Below are 20,119 nucleotides of genomic sequence, written 5' to 3'. Positions count from 1 at the left end.
GGGGGCGTGGATTTGAGCCCAAATTCCAGAGTCCGGGTTCTTAGTCATTACTCCAAACCGCTTCTTGGATCCTTAATAGAATGACAGTGAAATTCTACCTTCCAAATCTGGCTAGACCAGGGCATGTACACAGGTACAGGTAAGAGCTGAAACAGGGAATCCAGGACAGATGAACCCCTCAGGACCAATAATGAGAGTAGCGATACCAGGAGGGTAAGAGGGAGGTGGGGAGAGAAAGGGAGAACTGATCACAATGATCTACATACAACCCCCTCTCAGGAGGATGGACAACAGAAAAGTAGGTGAAGAAAGATACTGGTCAGTGTAAGACATGAAAAAATAACAATTTATAAACTATCAAGGGTTCATGAGGGAGGGGGAGGGAGGGAAAGATGAGGAGCTGATACCAAGGGCTCAAGTACAAAGCAAACGTTTTGAGAATGATGATGGCAACAAATGTACAAATGTGCTTGGCACAATGGATGGATGTCAGGCTTGTGATAAGAGCTGTATGAGCCCCCAATAAAATGATTAAATAAATAAGTAAAACGATGGGTGAGGGGTGGGTGGTCCATGATGGGCAGCAATGACTCAGAGAGAGCCGGTCATGGCAGGTCCATCAGGCCCGTGAATGAGCCTAAGGATGGCTAATGGGGTCAGCCCCCACAGCACAGGACACGGTCTGCCATTGCCCCACAAAGCACTGAGCAGGCCTCCTCCCTTGATGGGCCCCGCCCAGTGGCTGATCTTGATTCCTCCCAGCGTGCGGTGAGCAGAGAGACTCCTGCTGATGAAAACACACCAAGGGCAGGTGAAGCCGAGCTCCAGTCACAGGCTCTGCTTGCTGTAAGAGGGCGCTCTACACCAGGGGCAGGGGCTCAAGAAAACGGGTGCTCTGGGGACTTGGGGGACCTGTGCTTTTAGGGCCACAGTGCCACTTCCTCCTCCACCTCCACCTTTCTACCAGCAAGGTGCAGCAGGAAGTTCAGGGAGTCCAGAGCGCCAAAGGCAGAGGTCTGCCAAGACGGGAGCCTATCAACACGGCAGGTGCCAGGGCTGGGTAGTCCATGTCACACTCAGCGTGCCCGTGCCGCAGGGAGAACAGGAAAGCGGCAGGTGGTTGGTTTGCAATGGCATACGCTCTCCTCAACCCGGGGACCTCAATGCAGCTCTGGTGGGTGGTTCAAGTCTAAGCCAGCTGCCCAAGGCCTCGTGCCATGCACACTATTCCCAAGTCCTTGGTCCCTCTGGGCTACAGCTGTGTACTGAAGCTCCCCTCAAGCACAGGGCTCCTTAGGCAGAGACTACCAGCCTGGTGCACGCTCTCTCCCATGGGTGTGAACCCGGCCTAGCAGTATTCTAAGACTCTTTTTAAGGAAGGCACTTAATCTGCTTAACTTTAGTTAACCTTAATGAGGTCATTTTCTACCCTCAGCCAGTTCTATGAGGAAGCAAAGCAAAATATGCTTGTAAGGGCAGTCAGTCCCTGGGTACAAACAAGACTCGTTCCCTGTGCGCGTCTTATGGCTCTTATTCAGCCTTACTTCAGGGCAAAAACAAAGACTTCACGCATTTTCAATGATTTAAAAGCCGCAAAAAAAAAAGTGTAAATAAGTAAAATCTGCACCTACTGCCAGGGAAGGTAACCGTGATGAAGGATCTGTTTCCAGGAAGGGTCATTTCGAGCGTTTCAAAGTAAAGGGAAACACACCACATCTCAGCGGACGAGCATGAGTCGTCAGGAAGTCAGACGTTCGTCCCCCCCGAGGGGCTGCTTAAAGTAGAGGAGGGTCAGCGGTTTCCAAACCAAGTCTGAAGGTCTCCAAAATCCTGATATTCTTTGAATAGTGGTCCATGACAAGAGTCATAATTATCTCCACGTCGCCACCCCCCCACCCCCGCCCCCGGTGTTTTTCTAACAAACTGACCAGTACATGGCCAGAGCACTGGAATGGCCAACAAAGCCCTGAAGACATTTCTTTCGGTCCTTCTTGGACCCAACCAGCTCCGGCAACGTTGGCCTTGATCCAGGGCCACTGCTATGACTATCGGAGAGCTCTGTTCCCATTCCTCTATCTTAGGCGAGCGTCAGGTGACTGCAGAGGAGGCACAGAGGGACTAACGGACCCACTCAAGGTCATAAAGGACCCACCCACTCAGTGACAGAACAGGGATCAGAACCCCAGGGCCCCGGGGCCCAGGCTGCTCCTCTCTGTCCCGCCGGAACTGCGCACGGACACACCCCAAACACAAATAGGATCTTTTCCGTAGGGACGTGGCATTCAAAAGCGTACGAGCATCTCCACGTCACCAGTCTTGCCAGAAATCGAGCCTTCCTCAGTTTCCGGGGTCATCCCAGCTCTGCACCCTTCCAGGAAGGCGGATCACCTCCCTCAGCAAGTGATCATGAGCAGATGCTTCGTTTTTAATTCTCTTTGCTGTGCTAACCCAAATGACAGAAAACACTGATTTTTTTCTTCTTTTCTCTTTCCTATGGCAAACGAAGTTTCCAAATGAAGAGAATCGGTCCCTGTGTCTTATGCGGAGTATGCTCTAGATACAGTCCATCAGGCAGAAACACCATCCACCCTCACTTCCCCTCTGCTCAATACCAGCATGTGCACTGGCTCTCAAAGGCTCTCTGTTTCTAGTGAAGCAGAAGTCTTTTCTATAACGGAGCAGCAGCTCAATATGGGGGCTGATTTTCACAAGGAACTACGATGGAGAATCAATCCCCAAGTGGCCCAAGTACTTGGCACTTGCCTTAACGCGTGCTGGATCGAACCTCCCCAGTGGTACCATGAGTAGACCTGATAGCAATGAGTGTTGGTCAGTTACCCCGAACCCTGACTTCAAGGAGTGTGCTTGCTTCAAATCCATGCCCCTCCTCTACCCCACTTCCCTGCTCACTGCCCCACTCTCAACCTCCCTTTTAGCAAACACACACACAGCAGCCCGAAGGCACCTCAAGGAATTCAGTGGGAGCACCCCTGGACCACCCACTGCCCACAGTCAACTCTGATTCCTAGGGACCTTGCAGGACGGAGAGCTGTGTCTGAGGCTGTGAATCTTGACGGGAGCAGACGGCCTCCCCGCTCTCTCTCGGTGGGTTCAGACTGACACCCTTCAGCTCGCAGCCCAGCGCTCAGCCCACTGTGTCAGGAGGGCTCCTCACCCCTAGCATCTCACACCCTGCTGTCCAGTCGATTCAGACTCATCCTGACCCTAGAGGGCAGCGTAGATCTGCCCCTTTGAGTTTCTGAGGTTTTAAATCTTTTAAAATTCTAATTAATGACTTTCTTTCTTTCTTCTTTCTTATTATTTATTTGTTTGTTTGTTTGTTTATTTAAAATAGATCAAGCCTCATCTTTCTCCAGAGGCATGGTTGGTGGTTCTGAACCACAGACCTCGTGGTGTTCAGTCAACTCCTAAGCCACTATGCCACCAGGGTCTCTCATCCTTGGAATAACTCAACTCACTGCCATTGAGTCGATGCCAACGCATAGCGACCCAAAGGACAGGGTGGAACTGTCCCCTGTGGGTTTCCAAGGCTGTAACAGGAGTAGAAAGCCCTGCCTCTCTTCCGAGGAGCTGCTGGTGGTTTTGAACTGCTGAGCTGGAGGATTGCAGCCCAACGCATCACCGGGACAGCACCACGGCTCCTACCCTGGGAACAGTTCATGATAAAGTATCAGGTAACTAAATACATACATGGATTTTTGTAATGGTCACCAAACACGTCAGATTTACTCGGCCATCAGTGAGGCCCCTCTCTGCTCTTGTGCCCTTGGGCCTCCCTTTGACAGGGCTGGGCTGTCACTGTCAGCAGCCGGGGGCTTTCTGTGGTGGCCCAGGGACGTGTGCTCCTCCCCCAGCAGGCCACCACCCACAGTGCTGGAACACGGTGTGTCCACGCCTCGGGTGTGAAGACTGACTCCCAGAGTCCCTGGTGAGCTGGAGGCCCAACTGCCACAGGAGTAACTGCACTTGGTGGCCCACCTTTGCCTCCCTGTCTCACTCACCCCACCCCCACCAGATCCCCTGGGATCCCCTCCCACGGGTAAGTGACTTGCTTTCGCATAGCTGTTGGGGAGGGTGGGGGTTGGGGAGAAAGGGGTACAAACGAAGGTATGTGTCTTTGGAAAAATTTAAGACACTGACCATTCTGATGCCAACTACAGCCGGAGGGATGTATAAAACACTCAGGCCTGGTTAACTGTGGATCAACTCTTACGTTTCAAAACGCTGACTCCAGGAACGTGAGTCTCTGCCCCATGCATCACCCTTAGATGCCCTGCCTGAGAGCTTGTGTATCACCGTGAGGGTACGTGCTTTCACGGTGTTCCTGTGTGCCAGGCACTGGGCGCAGCCCCATGGACACCCCAGCTCATTCCATCCTCACAGCAACCCCCATGGGCTACACGCTCATTTGTGTCTTTGTGCTGGTGCGGATGGAGGCGTGGAGACGTGAAGCATGTTGCTCGTGGTCTCTCCAGTTAGCAGGTGGGAACAGTGACTTGGAATTTGATGCCAGCCTGCTGGCCCTAGGGCCTGTGCCCACTCCCCTCTACCTTACTGTATGCATGTTGTCTGGCTTCATGATGGCGGCCAGTGGCATCCAGCAGAGCCCGTCAGATGGGCAGGTGGAGGGCGTGGAGGGCACCTGATCAGCCCAGCTCTCGAGCGCTGCAGGCTAAGAACCTGCACTTCCAGCACGACAATGGCCTGACCTTCAAGCACCAGGGCCACCACCAAATCACAGGCCTCTCGATGCTGCCTGCATCTTACAGCCTGCAGCGCTTCATCTACTCAAGAATTCTCTCCTTGGGTTCACGTGTTCTGGCTTTTAAAAAAGCACTCAGCCATCCTCCCATTTAAAGCCCCCGTCGGACCCAAGGCTGGCTGTGCATCGGACCCAAGGCTGGCTGTGCGGAGCTTGGACCGGATTCTCAGCCTTCTCCCTGTCCTCCTCCTCCCAACTACGAGGCCAGACAAGTGTGGGCTTGGGTGGCAGTGGCGGCAGCAGCAGCAGCAATGTAAAATCTAGACACCCAAGCTGAAGTCTTAGGACAACCTCTCTGATTGTCTGTGGTAGCGATAGCCTCTACTCTCTCTTCCCCAAACACTTAAAGTCATTAACATTCACTTGTTACGTCCAGTTGCCTGAGAGTGGACCTAAACTCAAGGGGACCTGGTGCCTGACAGAGCAAAGCAGTGCCCAGCTCTGCACTTCCCCCCACCACCTGCTGTGGATGGAACCATTGGACCCTTCACTGGGCTGCCACCACCTGCACCATTCTGTGCTAGGCATGCAGGGACAGGGCAACGGAAGGAAGCCACAGCAGCCCCAGTGCAGGGAAACCCAGACCTCGACAAATAACATGACCACTACCTCGTCCACTGCTCCAGGGCAAAGACGGGGTCTGACAGGTCTGCACTGGGGAGGGGAGGGTGCCCTGCACTTTGGACGTCGTTCTGGAATGACTGAGGGGCGGCACACCACGCCTGTCATGGAAAGCATGGAGCGCCTGAGTACCGTCAAGGTACTGGGCTTTCCCTGGGGATGAGCTGGGCGCGAATCAGATGACTTCTTGTCCTTGTGGAGCTTACAGTCTAGGAGGGAGCATTCACTGGGCCAAAGGAACAGAAACGTAAGACGATTCCAGAGCACGAGGAGTGCCCTGCAAAGACGGGCAACGATGGGATAGGATGGACTGGCGGCGGAGGCCTCGCTGAGAGCTGAGCTCTGAAGGGTGAAGTCCCGGGCAGATGCAGGAAAAGCATGGGAAACAGCACCTGCCACGGGAGGGAGGGCCGAGGGAAGCATGTGCTCGCCTCGTTTGAGCCCCCAAAGAAGCAAGTTGTGGTGGGAGCCCGGGATGGCAGGGGAGACTGGGGGTGAGCTCGGGTCACATCACGCAGGGCTCCACAGGCCAAGGTGAGGAGCTAGGATTGATAGGTGAGGAGCTCCCGGGGCTCCTAGTGAGTTTGGAGTAAGGGAGTAGTGCCAACTGGTTTTTATTTTTAAAAGGTCATTGGAAGCTCTACATTTCAATGACAGACGGAGCACCCCAAGACTTGAAGAGACACTTCTCCAGAGCAGTGGTACCAATAAGCACATGAAAGGATACTCCAGGGGGCTTCAAAAAGCTCATGGAAACATGGAATCAAAAGATATTTGAAAATTTCCACAAGCGTTTTGAAGCCCCTTCATGTGTCTGGGGGGTGGGAGGGTGCGGAGTGGCTTACTGACCTATTTCTATAGAGAACTCTGACTGAGGCAAAAACAATGAACCAGTGGAAGAGGGCTTTAGAGAGAAGGGGCTGCCCCCCTTGGCTCTTACAGCCCAGTTATTTGCATCTAGGTGGGAAGGGAGGAACCGAGTGAGGATCCTATAGCAGGAAGCAGGCCTGTCTGGGGATCAGCATGTTGTCATGGGATCAGCCTGCCCAGGTCCACGGAAAGTCTGAGTAGGAACGGCAGCCTGAGCCCAGGGGATTATGCAGAGGCAGGACAAGCTGTGGAGGAAGTTTTGACGCAGTGGGGAAAGCCCTGCTTGATGGCTCCTCTTGCTACAAATGACCCGCTTGGTAAAGCCCAGAGCCCCACCACGCCAGAGGTGTACAAACTCCAACCTCTTATGCTCAAGGGATGGGGGTACCACATGGGTGGCACCGGGGGAGGGTGGGCCTCAGGGAGAAGCGGGTTTGACCTACAGTGCACACCTGGAACTCGTAGCCCTGCCAACATACCCCCACAGCTCCATGGCTCAGGGTCCTGGGTGCCAGCAGCCAGGTGAGGGCCAGGCACCTCTGATGTGATTCTCAAGCAAGGTAGAGCCAGACACTGAGTAAAAGACATTCCCCCTTTCTCTGCTCAGGTAACACATCCTCCTAGATGCCAAGGGGACAGTCAGATGCTTGGGGAGAAAGCATTCTCCGCTTCTCTGAGTGGGTGGCGGTGGAGTGTGGCTGGTCCCAATCATCACTCACTCACTCATTCATCTGGGCATGGCAGGGTCCGGGTACTTGACATTCAGAAGACACACAAGACAAAAGCTCTTCTCCAAAGGCCCCCACAGTCCGGTGGGGGTGCAGACTGCACGCAGAGTGACAGGTGCTGGACAGGCAGGCTGCCCACTGAGGCCACAGCAGAAAGGGTCGTCAGGGGCAACAGAAAGAAGCAAAGGTCCACACGGTAATGTCTCCAGCGGATGCTCATACCTGTCTGCTTTCCTGATTTCTGCTTCTCTCTCTGTCTCCGCGTGATGCTATCTCTTAGCCGCTTAAGGTTTTCCTGCAGGGGGGAAAAAACACCGCTCATTTTGAAAGTAGACCTCAGCATGATGCCCCAAGGGCCCTTGGGTTTCTTGCTGATTTCAAGCTGTTTGCAAGACCCATCACACTGCAATCCCATCTTCAACCTGGGCAGGAGGTGCCATGCAGGATCAGTTCCCCCTGACACACCCCCGCCCCCGAGATCCAAGCATAAGCACTCTGCTTTCCCAGAGTGTGCTCGCCCTGCTTTGCCGACATTACCTGTGTTTGCGAACCAAAAGAAATTCAGAGGGGATTTTCCGGGAAAAGGGCACAAAGTAAACTCACACTCCCCATATATTTTGCAGGAAGCCATGAGGACCTCCCCACCCTTCGCCAGAAGAGAGTGGCACCTAGCCCTTTCCCTGGGGTTTTCTGTGTTGTTTGGTAGGAGCCGGTGGTGATTTCTTTAGTCTGGGAACATTCAAAAGAATTCCTCCAAGTTGGGCTGCTAACTTCAATGTCAGCAGTTCAAAACCACCCACTGCTTCTCAGGAGAAGAATGAGGCTTTGGCTCTCATCAAGACGGATGCCTTGTTAACCCAGAGGGTGCAGTTCTATTCTCCCTGTCGGGTTGGGTCAGTGTGAATCAGGATTGACTTGTGACAGTGAGTCTGAGTGAGAGGTGTAAGGGTCAAGATCTGTTGTTCTTTTAACTAATAAGCAGCGATAACCTCCAAGACAGGTGTCTGAGTCATCTAGGGACAAAGCCTCAGAGAAGAATGGATGGAGTAGAAAGACCAGGTGAGGGGAGTCTCAGATGGTTGGGCTGGAAAGGTTTGTCGGTTTGTCCCTGCTAGGCTGAGGGGGACCGAGTTTTGTCCAAGAAATAGGAGGGAAACACTCAAAAGTTGTGAGTTGTTCGCAGCTTGGAGACACACTGGAGGGGACAGACTGCAGTCCCCTCCTGCAGACCCACCTGCAGACTGCGAGGTAAGCTGCCCAGATGTAAGTGATAATGCCGGATAGGGGTGTCACTCACAACACCGAATCGAACTCACTGCCAGCGAGTCCGTGCTGACTCATAGCAACCCTAGTGGGCAGAGGAGAACTGGCCCTGTGAGCTTCCTGGACTGCACCTCTTTACAGGAGTAGAAAGCCCCATCTCTCTCCCGAGGAGTGGCTGGTGGTTTAGAACTGGTGACCTTGCAGTTAGCAGCCCAACCCGTACATACTAGGCCACCCAGGGCTCCTGTGGAGTGTGGCTAGGGGACTGGAATGAAAGAGGAGATGCAAGAGGGCCAGGCATGCACCTAACTGGACACGGAGGCATCTGACGACGGAACCTGTCCCTGGAAGGTAATGGAGGCAAAGAGAAGCAGACGAGTTGGAGAGGGAAGCAGCCTGGAGTGCTGCTTTGTTGTTGGATTTGCTGCAGGGTCAAGGGCACCTGGGGTGGGGTGGGGGTGGGGGTGGGGGGGCTGAAGACATGCATTCAAGAGCCATCTTCACAAGAAGTGGCTGAGGGAAGCCTGAGCCGTGTCCCTTGTGGGCGGGGACGGAGGTGACAGGAGTGGGCAGGGAGGCCACTCCACGAACAGTCCCCAGCTCCCCCTGCCCCTGGAGGTGGTGGTGATGGTGGTTGTGGGGCGTTCAGGAACCACTAAGAGGCGGCCAGGCACAGAACACTGCCAGCCAGCTCCCAGGGGCTACGCCATGTTGGATATGAACCCCAGCTGGCAGATACGCTCACCCGTTGTGAGCACAGAGGAGGAGGAAGCCTCCTGGATATAGTTACAGAAAGACACGGCTACCTATAGTGAACCTTTATAATGTCCGTACTACGGGCCAGGCTGGCTCCTCTAGTGCCCTCCCTTCACGTTTCAAAGCTGAGGGTGCAGAAGCACCCAAGAGCCCAAGGTCATGTAGCTGGCAAAGGGTTTGAACTCAGGCAGTGTGGCGCCAGAACCCTTGGCTACGCTTTGCTGTCCCACGTGGTCACTCAACTCAGCAAGGAGAGAAAAGATAAACAAAAAAGGAAAGAAAACTCAACTGAGCCAAGGCTACTCAACAGGATGGCCACCTGCGGGGCCGCCTACATGCGGCGGGTCCTGAATGTCTGCCTTCCTCCTCCAGTGTGCCTTCCCTCCTCCGAGGGGGCTGGGGCTGGGGCTGGGGCTGGGTGACCCCGTGTGAAGGAGCACTAAGCAGGCAGCAGGGCTCTGAGGTGAGAAAGAGCTGACTAACTGCCTCCTCACCCCCCTGAGCCGCGGTTCTCTGCAAAACGGGAGGGAGAGCATGTATTTCACACGTTCTCTAAGGAGCAAAAGCGAGGGCATCTATTCTGCACTTGACCGGTGCCCAGCACCCTGCAGGCAAAATCCCACAAACACCATTAGGAGCTGCTTCCTTGATCTACCTGCCTCACCCACCCAAGGAAACCCAGCTCCCATCTCCCATCTCCCATCCAGGCTCTCCATAAGTGAGCGCTGTCCCCCACCTCCCAAAGCTGCGTAGCCAAGTTCTCCTGTAAGGGAAGACAGAACACACCCTACTGGGGGTGGCGGGAGGTGGGGTGGGCGGGTACAGCACTGAGGAGGTGGAGGGAAAAGCAAGAGCCCCTGACCTGACTCTGCTTGGCAGATTGAGTGAGTTGGGACATGTCCCTTAACTCTCTCTGGGGCCAAGTTCCTGTGTTTCCAGGGGAAGGAGTTGCACTAGGGATGTGCTCTGTAAGGCTCCTTGGAGCTGTTTTGGTTGTTTTTAATTATGCATGTAGTGCATGAGTACAAGCTCATAAACAAAACAACCACCCTTAAATGTACAGATACCGCCAGATGTCCTCTGATACTCAGCACTCAAACCCCAGACTCTCCCAAGAGGTAGCCTAACCTGGGAGGGACAGGCGTGGCCCCATCCAGAGCTTTGCCTTTGTATTTACAAACCCACCCACTCCCGTCCAGTGGAGCGGGCCTATTGGACGGGCTAGCACTGATCTCAAAGCTTTCTGAAACTAGAAAGCTTTATGGGAGCAGACCGCCCCATCTTTTTCCCACAAACCACTGTCCTTGGAGTGACCCGCCCAGTACAGGGCTCTTTGTACTGGGTGCTGGGCTGTTACCCAGAGGATGGCAGTCCAAACCCACCAGCCAATCCACGGAAGAAATGAGGCTGGCTGCTTCCACAGAGATGGACAAGCTCAGAAACCCGAGCGAGGGCCGAGAGGACTGGGAATTGACCTGGGGTCAGAGGGCTGTTATACGGAAATGGCTGCCCCTCCCCCCCTCCCCCCACCCACTGTGTTTTAATTGGAGCGTTTTTTTAAACTATAACCTACTATGCTTCCTTAGCATTTCTTGGGAGGGTTTCAAGTTGTCTTTGAGGTGTAAAGAGTGCTGGTTCTGTGGGAGACTTGCCCCCGGAGCAGAGAGCAGGACCCTGCACAGAGAAAAGCTGGGAGGTGGAACCTATAGGGCCAGCCACGGGGCGGCCACGGGGCAGCCTGCATTGACAGCTCAGTCTCCGTCCCTGGTCCCCCACCTCATGGCAACCCCAGAAATTCTCCAGCTGTTGGTCAGCGAGCTGTGCTGTTACAGACTACAGGGACGGACAGACACACACACACACACACACACACACACACACACACTCACAATGACAAGCAAACATTCCCAGGCACGGCCACAGGTGCTTGGTTCCAGCAGTAAACAAGACCAGCACCCCCAGGGCCGACAGTCCTGGGGAGAAACAGTGTATCGAATGCCACCCGAGCCGGTTACCTGCTGGAAGCGAAAGGACTCGGAGCGCTTCTTCTGGTTGAGCTGCCACTCTTTGAAGTGGAGCACGGCTTCGTCCACGTTGACGATGCCCAGTTTCACCTGCTCCTGGAGGGTGATGAGCTGCCGCTGGCCTGGCGTTTTCATCCCGGCAAAAGGGTCATATATACTCGACTGGGGCCGATCCCGCCACGGTCTGACAGGTGGCTCTAGAAGAGGGAGAGAGAGAGAGAGAGAGAGAGAGAGAAGCAAAACTCAGCAGAGCTAAGGTGACCAGATTTTCACATCGGGAAAGTGGGACGCCATTGATAAAACTCATATCCTGGCGAAATAGCCACATGGCAGCCGAAAACTGTCTACCCTAGCTTGTCGTGCATTCTTTCCAAAAATCAGGACTTTTTTTAAACGCGGGGAAAATTGTTAAAAAGTGGGACGTCTGGTCACCTTAGCAGAGCTGATGGGGCGGAGGGCGACGAGTTTGGTCACAAGTTCGAGGGACCGTGCCTCAGATGGACAGTAACAGGAGGCAGCCAGAAGGAGGGCAGATGGCAGAGCCCGGGGAGAGGAGAGGACCTAACCATTTCGGTCTATCACACTTGAAGGAGTCCTGGTGGCCCAGTGGGTTAACAACAAAGGTTGTTAATGGCCAGCAGGGGGGGCACTGAAGAGTTTTATCGCTGAAAAGGGGGCAGTAGGCCATGTAAGTCTGGGAACTTTTGTCCTACGCTTCAATTACTGAGCAGTCGGTCAGCCTACATTTCTCAGTCTTGGCTACTGGCAGTGTGGCCGGGTAATTCACTGCGCAGGCTCCTTCCTTTGCATTATAAGATGGTTAGCAGCAAACCTGGCTTTTACCCAGCTGTGTCTCCAGACATTGCCTAATGTCCCTTGACAGGCAAAGTCCCTGCCAGCTGAGAGTCTAAAGTCCCCTCCCAGAAGAGATGACAGGGAAAGGAGCGTGCTCGGGATCCTTCTCCAGGCCTTCCCACCCTCACTGTCTCCAAGCAGCACACGGTGCAGTGACTACAGGCTGATGGGCATGGTGTGCCAGTGGAGCCTGGAATGCCAACTGACTCAGGACTCGAGGCCTTTACCATCAGGTATAAACTGGGTCCTGAGTCATCTCCTTGGGTTGTTCCAGGACCAACACTGGTCAAGTCTTCCACTTGACACATTCCTGGTTCTCTGCTTTGGAGAGTCCAGAAAAAGTGTGACGTGAACCCCCACCCCTAGGCTGAGACTCAGCTGTACTAAGGCTCCCTGGGGGAGGGAGCTAGGATGGGATGGGGGTGATTTGGGCACAGGAAGGCAGTTTGGCATTTTACTGCCCACTGCATGCCGGGCTAATTTTTGATTCTACCTTTCCCCGGCAGGACTTCATTTGAGCACTGTATTCAGGAAGTTATCAGGAAGGAAAAGGGCAGAAGGTTTCCCGATGGGGACGGAAAGCCAGCCTCAAAGAAGCTGAGCTACCATTCAGCCCAACCACTTTCTCCTCTGGTTACACACACGTATATACACACGTACGCTTTTTGTAGGTTTGCCCCTTTCAAGGCAGTCTGTAATGATATTGGGTGATCAGGCTGTTGGGACACAAAATGATGCAAAACCAACCGATTCCAATCCATCACAACCAAAGGTTTTGGTCGTTGTTAGGTCCCACCCAGTCAGTCTGGCTGACAGTGACTGTGTATGCACAAGAGAACAAGATGGCGCCGCCCTGCGCCACCCTCCCAGCCCTCGCTCCTCAGGAGCATTCTGCTTGTACATCTCCCAAGACAGACTGTTCCTGTGTTTGTTGGCCACCATCATGCAAACGCACCGGTCTGCCTGTGGTCTTCCTTACTCACTGTCCAGCTTCCACATGCATCTAAGGCCACTGAAAATTACCCGGGCTGGGGCCAGGTGCACCTGAGCCCTCAAGATGACACCTTTGCCCCTGAACACTTCTCAGTGGTCTTGTGCAGCAGGTCTGCCCAATGCAATACTGTTTCTTGTCTGGACTGCGGCTCCCAGGGGCATCGACTTAGGGTGTCTTGAAATGCTTACATAATGTCACCACTACTTTTCAAAAGAATCACCAGGGATGATACGAAATGCCTCTATTTAAAAACTCAACTCACTGCCATCGGGTCCACTCTGACGCACAGAGACCCTGTAGAGCTGGCCCCATGGGTTTCTGAGACTAACTCTTCACAGGAGTAGAAAGCTTCATCTTCCTCCCAAGGAGCAGCTGGCAGTTTTGAACAGCTGGCCTTGAAGGTAGCAACCCAACTCTGTTATTTAGCACTCAGGAATTAATCAAGTGGAGGAAGGAAAAACACAAGGCACTGTTGTCTTTTTTTTTTTTTTAAGAGAAAAACGGGGCATCTGTAGGGTTCCCTGGTGGCCAATAAACTGTTTCTGAAATAAAGGTTGAGTTCAAGTTTGGGTTAGCCAGCAAGGGAGTTCGTCTACAACAGAGAGGGCTGGACAGTGAGAGAGAGAGCTGCCCACTTCCATCCTGTTGGCATCCATCTCTGTGTACATGGCACTCTGTGGGCTGTACGAACACCTTCTTCTGGTGTGAGAGCATCGTTTGTCTGACCAGCTTACACAATACTCTGTTGTTATTGTCAGCGGCGCCGGAGCCACCCCCGATCGTGGCAACCCCAGACACGATGAGTGCAAGGAGGCCGGGTCCTCGCCATCCCCACGCCCAGCTGCAGACGGCATCATCATGATCCAGTAAGGGGCGAGCTGGTTGGTTTGCAGAAGCAGGTCTCCGGGTCTTTCCTGCTAGTCCATCTCTGTCTGGAAGCTCTGCTGAGAATGCTTCTGCTTCAGAGGGATACGCAGTCCCGACTGGCAGACAGATGGTGCCCGCAGGTGAGGTTTATAGGAATTGAACCCTCGTTGCACACATGGAAGGTGGGGACTCCACCACCCAAACACCACGGTCCCCCTGAAATGCAGGTCTCACTGGATGGACTCCAACTCCTGACAACCCCTTTAGGGTCCCAGGACAGCTGTGCCTCACAGGATTTTCAATGGCTCATTTTCCCCAAAGTAGATGACCAGGCCTTTCTTCTGAGTCACCTCTGGGTAGACCTGAACCTTCAACCTGTTGGCTAGCAACCTGGCATGATGCCCATTTGCACCCATCCAGGGGCATATTCTAGGGTGCCTTAACTTCCTGTTCCCTCCCTTTATCATTAGGATCAGCGGAGAGTCAGCATTCGCCTCCCGTTCTACAGTGGGATGTGTAGTCTTCACTGATGGACCATCACCTGCCTCTTCCACACAGCAGGTAACGCCTAAGAAAGGATTCTGGGAACCAGACAGCTGACTTACCTTTCCGGATGCTCTCCGAGGAAACATACAAATTCTCAGGCCGCTCTTGGCTCTTTTCTGCAAACACTGTAAGATAAAGAACATTCGGAGTAAAAGTCAAATCAGGCCTCTTTCTAAATGGCCCTTATGTATTTTGCACATTGACAGTCAAAATAATGTACAAACAACATCCACAGTGAATCCATGCTAGGAGTCCAGAAAGAGAGAACAAAAAAGAGGAAAACAGGAAACATAAATGGTAAACAAACGGAAGTGGAAAGAGTGGGGTTGAAATCAATGTCACAAAACAAAATGGGTACGAATTGTTGAAGAGAAAGCCAGTTTGCTCTTTAAACTTTTGTCTCACATCACAAGGAAATGTTTTCTTAAGAATAAGAGAGAGAGAGATAATTAATGAGAAGGAAAAGTCAACCAACAACAAAAAGCCGAACTCACTGCCATCGAGTCGGTCCTAACCCATAGCGACCTTATAGGGCAGGGTAGGACTGCTCCCTTTGAGTTTCCAAAACGAGCTGTTTACAGGAGTAGAAAGCCCTGTCTTTCTCTCAGGGAGCGGCTGGTGGTTTCAAGCAGTCAGCCTTGAGGATCGCAACCCAACACATAACCACTACACCACCAAGGCTCCTGAGAAGGAAGGGTGGGGATTATCCAATGAAGAGGAACCAAATAGCCAGTCCACCAAACCTAGACAGTCAAGGCCAGCGGAAGACTTGATCAGTGTATGGGACAGGGGTCCTCAAACTACGGCCCGTGGCCCACAAGCGGCCCGCCGAGGACATTTATCCGGCCCCCCGGGTGTTTTTGCCCTGTTTGTCTTTTTACTTCAAAATGAGATATGTGCAGTGTGCATAGGAATTCGTTCATAGTGTTTTTTATAAAACTATAGTCTGACCCTCCAGCGATCTGAGGGAGAGTGAACTGGCCCCCTATTTTAAAAGTTTGAGAACCCTGGTATGGGAGATCATCAAAGAAAAGGATAATATGAACAAGGACACGTGCTCGGAATATCCACACACCCAAGCCTAGCCAAGGCCATCCCAATGCTGGAGAATTAAAGGAAGAGCCACTTAACACGACAACAAGCGTCCTAAGAGAACTCTGGGCAGTGGAACAAGTAAAATGAGTGCCCTGCTCCAATGGACTGAAACGATGGTCACCTAGTAGTGGGATGAGAGGATGATTAAGATGTCCTGGGTTCGCTTCTTGGCTCTGCCTTGGGGAGAGGGGAAATCTCTTTGTCAATGCCTCTGAAAAGGCTGGAGCTCCGTGGGGTCACTGCCCTCATCTAGCTACAGAATCTGCCCTGAGCCAAGGCCATTGTCTCCTGGGGCTCCTTAGAGACCATTCAGGACCATACAGCTAAGGGACATAGGGAACTCCGGCTGAGTAGCTCTGAAGACCCTACTGGGCATTAGCCCCAGCCACTTGCCTTTAGAAATGTACGGCTCATTGTCGGGCAGCTGGTGAGCACCAGGAGGACCCATCTCTGGCCTGGGTACTGGAACAGGGGGCCTGCTGGCCACATCCACAGAAAAGGTGTCATCCTCATCCACCGTGTGGTAAACATCTTCATCCCGACCAAGCTGGGGCAGCTCCTTCTCCAAACGGGCCATCCCCACACTGCTGCCTAGGAGACAGAGGGGAAGTCAAATGAAAGTGGTGGTCAAAAGAACGGGTGGCTGCTGGGATTCCTCCCATCCCCTGCCCCCATCTCCTGTATACTCTCATCAGAAGTCCATGCAGCTGCTGAGGTACCTCCTTGATTCACCACTGCTCTGCTGCAAAGGACAGTGAACACAAGGTTCTGAAATATTGGTTTTTCTGCTGGGATTCTGTTATTCATCTTATCACAATTAGGAATAAAGATGGCATTGCCCAAAAGGCTTCAGGGTGGTTAAGACTACCCTCACCCCCATCCCTCTTCTGCCACTCTTGCCCCCAGTGCTTGGGCAGCAGTGTACGGATGTCCTGGAGTCCTCCCCACCAACAGTTCCAGCATCTTCTTCCCCATCATTCCAGATGACCATAGCAAATTGTACCAGAGGACTTCCCCACTACCAAGCACTCTTCTAACTAGATTATCCCCTTTGATCTCCTAACAATGCTATGGAGTCAGTCAGCACAGCCAACACTCTCGTGTTGGGGTCTTGAGGGTTAAAATGCTTTGCCCAAACGTACGCTCTTCTTTAGACACCAGTGCTCCCCATAGACTAATGGTCTGGTAATGAGTGCTGATCAAGTGATGAGGCCAGACTGCCACATGGTTCCTTTGGGAAGGAGGTAGGGGACAGCTGGATTTCCTCTGGAGAAGATAACAGAGTGTCCCGGTGGGTAAAGCAGGGACACGACTGCAGGCTCTATGCCTGTGGGCACATCACTTTACCTCTCCTAGCCAATTCTCTCATTGCAACATGAAAGCTGGTACCCAGCTCCCAGGGTTGCAACAAGGATGAATGGAGGTGGTTTTATTTCTCTTTACCTCCTTTGCTTCTTTCTCACTCCTATACTTACCTTCTAAAAACTGTCGGATCATAGAGTCCTTGGAGGTCCAAGAGAAACTGTCTCCAGACCTTTGTGAGGATGCACTGGCTTGTAGCATTTCTACATCTAGAAAGAAATGGGGATTAAGAATTGATATGCTGCTCTTCCACACAGGCAACGTGTGAAGAGGTTTCCATGGATGGAGATAACAAGATTTGGAAGCTTGCTTGCTTGCTTCCTTTTTTTAATGTTTCATTGTAAATTGGGTAAAGGTTTACAGAGCAGATCATTGGTTTTACATTCAATCATTCACACCCATTTTGTTTCCACTCATCCACTGCAATCCCTCAATGTGCCACCACATGTCCCGTGTCCTCCGTGTTTCCTGTTTGTACTCCTCCTCCTTTCCTGAACGTCTGTATTCTGTCCCCGGGGAGGTGCTGCCCTGCTTATTGCAAATGGTTGGTTATGCTAACGTGGGGTAAGGTTAGCTCCAGACCGGAAAGGTGACTAGGGCTCCAGCCGCAGGGGCTCTCTCCACACAGTCAGCCTGGTCTCTCCTAGGATTTTAAGTTTGTTCCATATTTTTCTTCCATTCCACAGAGCCTCCTAATGTGATTCTTCTCGGAGTAGTTGACAGGGGTTGCAGGGCACTACCTAGTTCTTTGGGTCTCGGGGCTGTAGAGACGGATGTTTGCAAGGTCCATCAGTCTATGGGATTAAATGTTTCTGTTTCATCCCTCGCCTTTCCTCCAGAAAGGGAAAGACCAATAGCTGCACCTTAGATGGTTTGTCTTTTTTTTTTCCAGAGCAATATGCCTACATTTTAATTAGGTTACTGATTTATATTATAGCAGTGGTTCTCCACCTTCCTCGTGCCTCAACCCTTTCATACAGTTCCTCATGTGGTGGTGACCCCCCAACCATAAAATTATTTTCATTGCTACTTCATCACTGTCATTTTGCTACTGTTATGAATCAGGACAACCCCTGTGAAAGGGTCGTTCAACCCCCAAAGGGTCTCGACCCACAGGTTGAGAACCGCTGTTATTACATGTTTACGTCATTTTGCTTTTGTTTACCTTTTAACTCAATCTCTTAACCATATTACATTTTTATATGACTGATACTTTTTCATTTTATGTAGAGTTAATTGATTTAGACACTGTGTAGTTCCCAATTTATCTCAACCTGTAGAAATTCCTGGCCTTCATTACTTTGAGCTGAAATGTATGTACCAAATTTAGCTGAAATGCTATATATTGTCTCTCTCTTTTAACTTGATTATGAAGGGGTTGACCTATCAGATCATGTATCCACTAAGGAAGGGTTGACCTATCAGATCATCACTTCTATAGTCTACAACTTTAACAACGTATCAGCCCTGCCGTTAGCATGCCCTGCACCCCAGGTTTGCCTCTCTCCCCTTTGTGGGGTATGACCTTCCTTTCACCAGGCTGGCACCTGCCTTCCCCTCTGCCCGACTCCTTCTCCTCTCTTATCCCATCGCATGCCCAAGAGTCCTCAAAGTTTCTTTCTTTTAGTATAACTTTTATTTTCACATTTTTAAAACAGTGGCCACCTACGAAATGTGTCCCTTTGTGTTTAACTAACTTCACTAAGCGTAATAATGTCTTCCACATCCATCCATGTCGTGACAAGTTTCAGCTTCATCATCATTCGGCAGTGATGCGTAATATTCCATTGTACACAGGAACCCACATGTAAGTATCCCTTCTTCCTCTTGCTATCATGACTGGTGCTGAGATGAAGATGACGGTGGGTGTGCGTGTATCTGCTCATGCTGTGTTCCCTGTTTCGTTATGGTATTACACTGAGCAAAGGGATTGCTGGGTCATATGCTGGCTCCCAGTTCTTTCAGGAAGCACCATCCTGCCTTCGCGCTGTGGTGCAGTTCAGTTGTACAGTCGCCCAGGTTTGGCAACTTTTCCTGAAAGAGACTCAAGCATCCATCCACCCATCGATACATTCAGTACGGACATGCGGAAAGTGTGAGGCATAACAGGAAGCACCCTGCACAGCCCACAGACCCTCATAAGCTCAGTGCAATCATAGGAAGTATCAGATAAACTCAAATTGAGGAATATTCTATAAAATAACTGACTAGTGCTCTTTAAAGTATCTGTAGCGTAGTTTGTAATGTTATACAAATGCCCATTTCCAGACTTTGACTGTTGTACTATGGCTATATGCCCATTTTAGGTACTATCAGGTAAGAATTGGGCAAGGTCAGCGATTCAAAACTATGAGCTGCTCCCCAGGGAGCAGAGGTGCGTCTGTGTGGTCTCAGGGAGATTTACAACGCCTCAGGAACCCGCTGTGAGCTGGAGACGACTCCGTGGCAGCGGCTTGGGTGAAAGGTAAACAGAAATTCTAATATTCTTGCAACTCTTGCCTTAGTCTAAAAGTAGTTCAAAGTGAAAAGTTAAAAGGGAATGAAAAGAAATACAATCACAAGACTAAAGTATTATATGATGTGGGTTTTAAACCCCACCAAGTGAACTGAACTTTGCCTTGAACCCACTTAGAGTAGATTTATGGAACTGACATACTCCCTGGGCTTACGGCGGAGAGGCTAGTGTGAGAAGCAGCAGAAGGCTGCTGTCCCACGGCCATGGTATTGCTGGTGATGAGACTGGTTCAGGTCCTGTGCTTTGCGGTCACTCGATGAATGGTCTTGGGACCAATATGTATTTGCTTTTAACGCCCTCCTTGCTTTCTTCTGACATGTATTAATCTCATTGGCATGGTTCTTCCTCTGTGACTAAGTGCTACTGAAAGTTTTGCCCTATCACCAGCCCCTACTGTTTGTGTAAATAGTATTCAATCACTGAAAGAGTTTAATCTGTATAAGTCAACAACTCATGGATTGCCGTCTAAAGCTGGCCTATACTTGTATAGTTCTCTTTCTCAACAGTGTTTTAAATTATATACCATTGACTAAATTAAGGATACTATAGCTTATGTCCCAGGGGGATGATTTATAATGTTCTCTATCATGAAATGGCAATGATGTCTCTAAAATAAACCAGACACATATATAAACCATAGATATATGAGTGGATTTGGGACTCACACTTAATTCTAGCCCCAACCTAAAAACAATTCGTTCTTGTAACATGGCTCTGCTCATTGCTTGCCCTCAGGAAGAGATCTCTGAAGATTTGGGTGCTACAGAAAAGTGTGGTGATGCCCCTCCCTGCAGAAGAATTTATTTCAAAGGATGGCATTGAATCTGCAGCTCCGGGAGA

General features: G+C 51.4%; 1 protein-coding gene across 1 annotated transcript in view; it reads right to left on the bottom strand.

Annotated features, from left to right (window-relative positions):
- Positions 1-20,119, bottom strand: part of PIK3AP1 (phosphoinositide-3-kinase adaptor protein 1) — a 140,662-nt gene that overhangs the window by 8,953 nt on the left and 111,590 nt on the right. Inside the window, exons 9-13 of the mRNA XM_004701036.3 lie at positions 16,878-16,973; positions 15,796-15,993; positions 14,367-14,432; positions 11,037-11,242; positions 7,225-7,297 (exon numbers count right to left, since the gene is read on the bottom strand). Coding sequence (XP_004701093.3) covers positions 7,225-7,297; positions 11,037-11,242; positions 14,367-14,432; positions 15,796-15,993; positions 16,878-16,973 — 639 coding nt within the window. The remainder of the gene's footprint in view (positions 1-7,224; positions 7,298-11,036; positions 11,243-14,366; positions 14,433-15,795; positions 15,994-16,877; positions 16,974-20,119) is intronic.

The sequence above is a fragment of the Echinops telfairi genome, unplaced genomic scaffold (genome assembly GCF_000313985.2).
Source record: "Echinops telfairi isolate 266 unplaced genomic scaffold, ASM31398v2 ScPeMD7_70;HRSCAF=299, whole genome shotgun sequence".
Taxonomy (NCBI): domain Eukaryota; kingdom Metazoa; phylum Chordata; class Mammalia; order Afrosoricida; family Tenrecidae; genus Echinops; species Echinops telfairi.
This window is presented reverse-complemented; position numbering and strand designations above follow the sequence as displayed.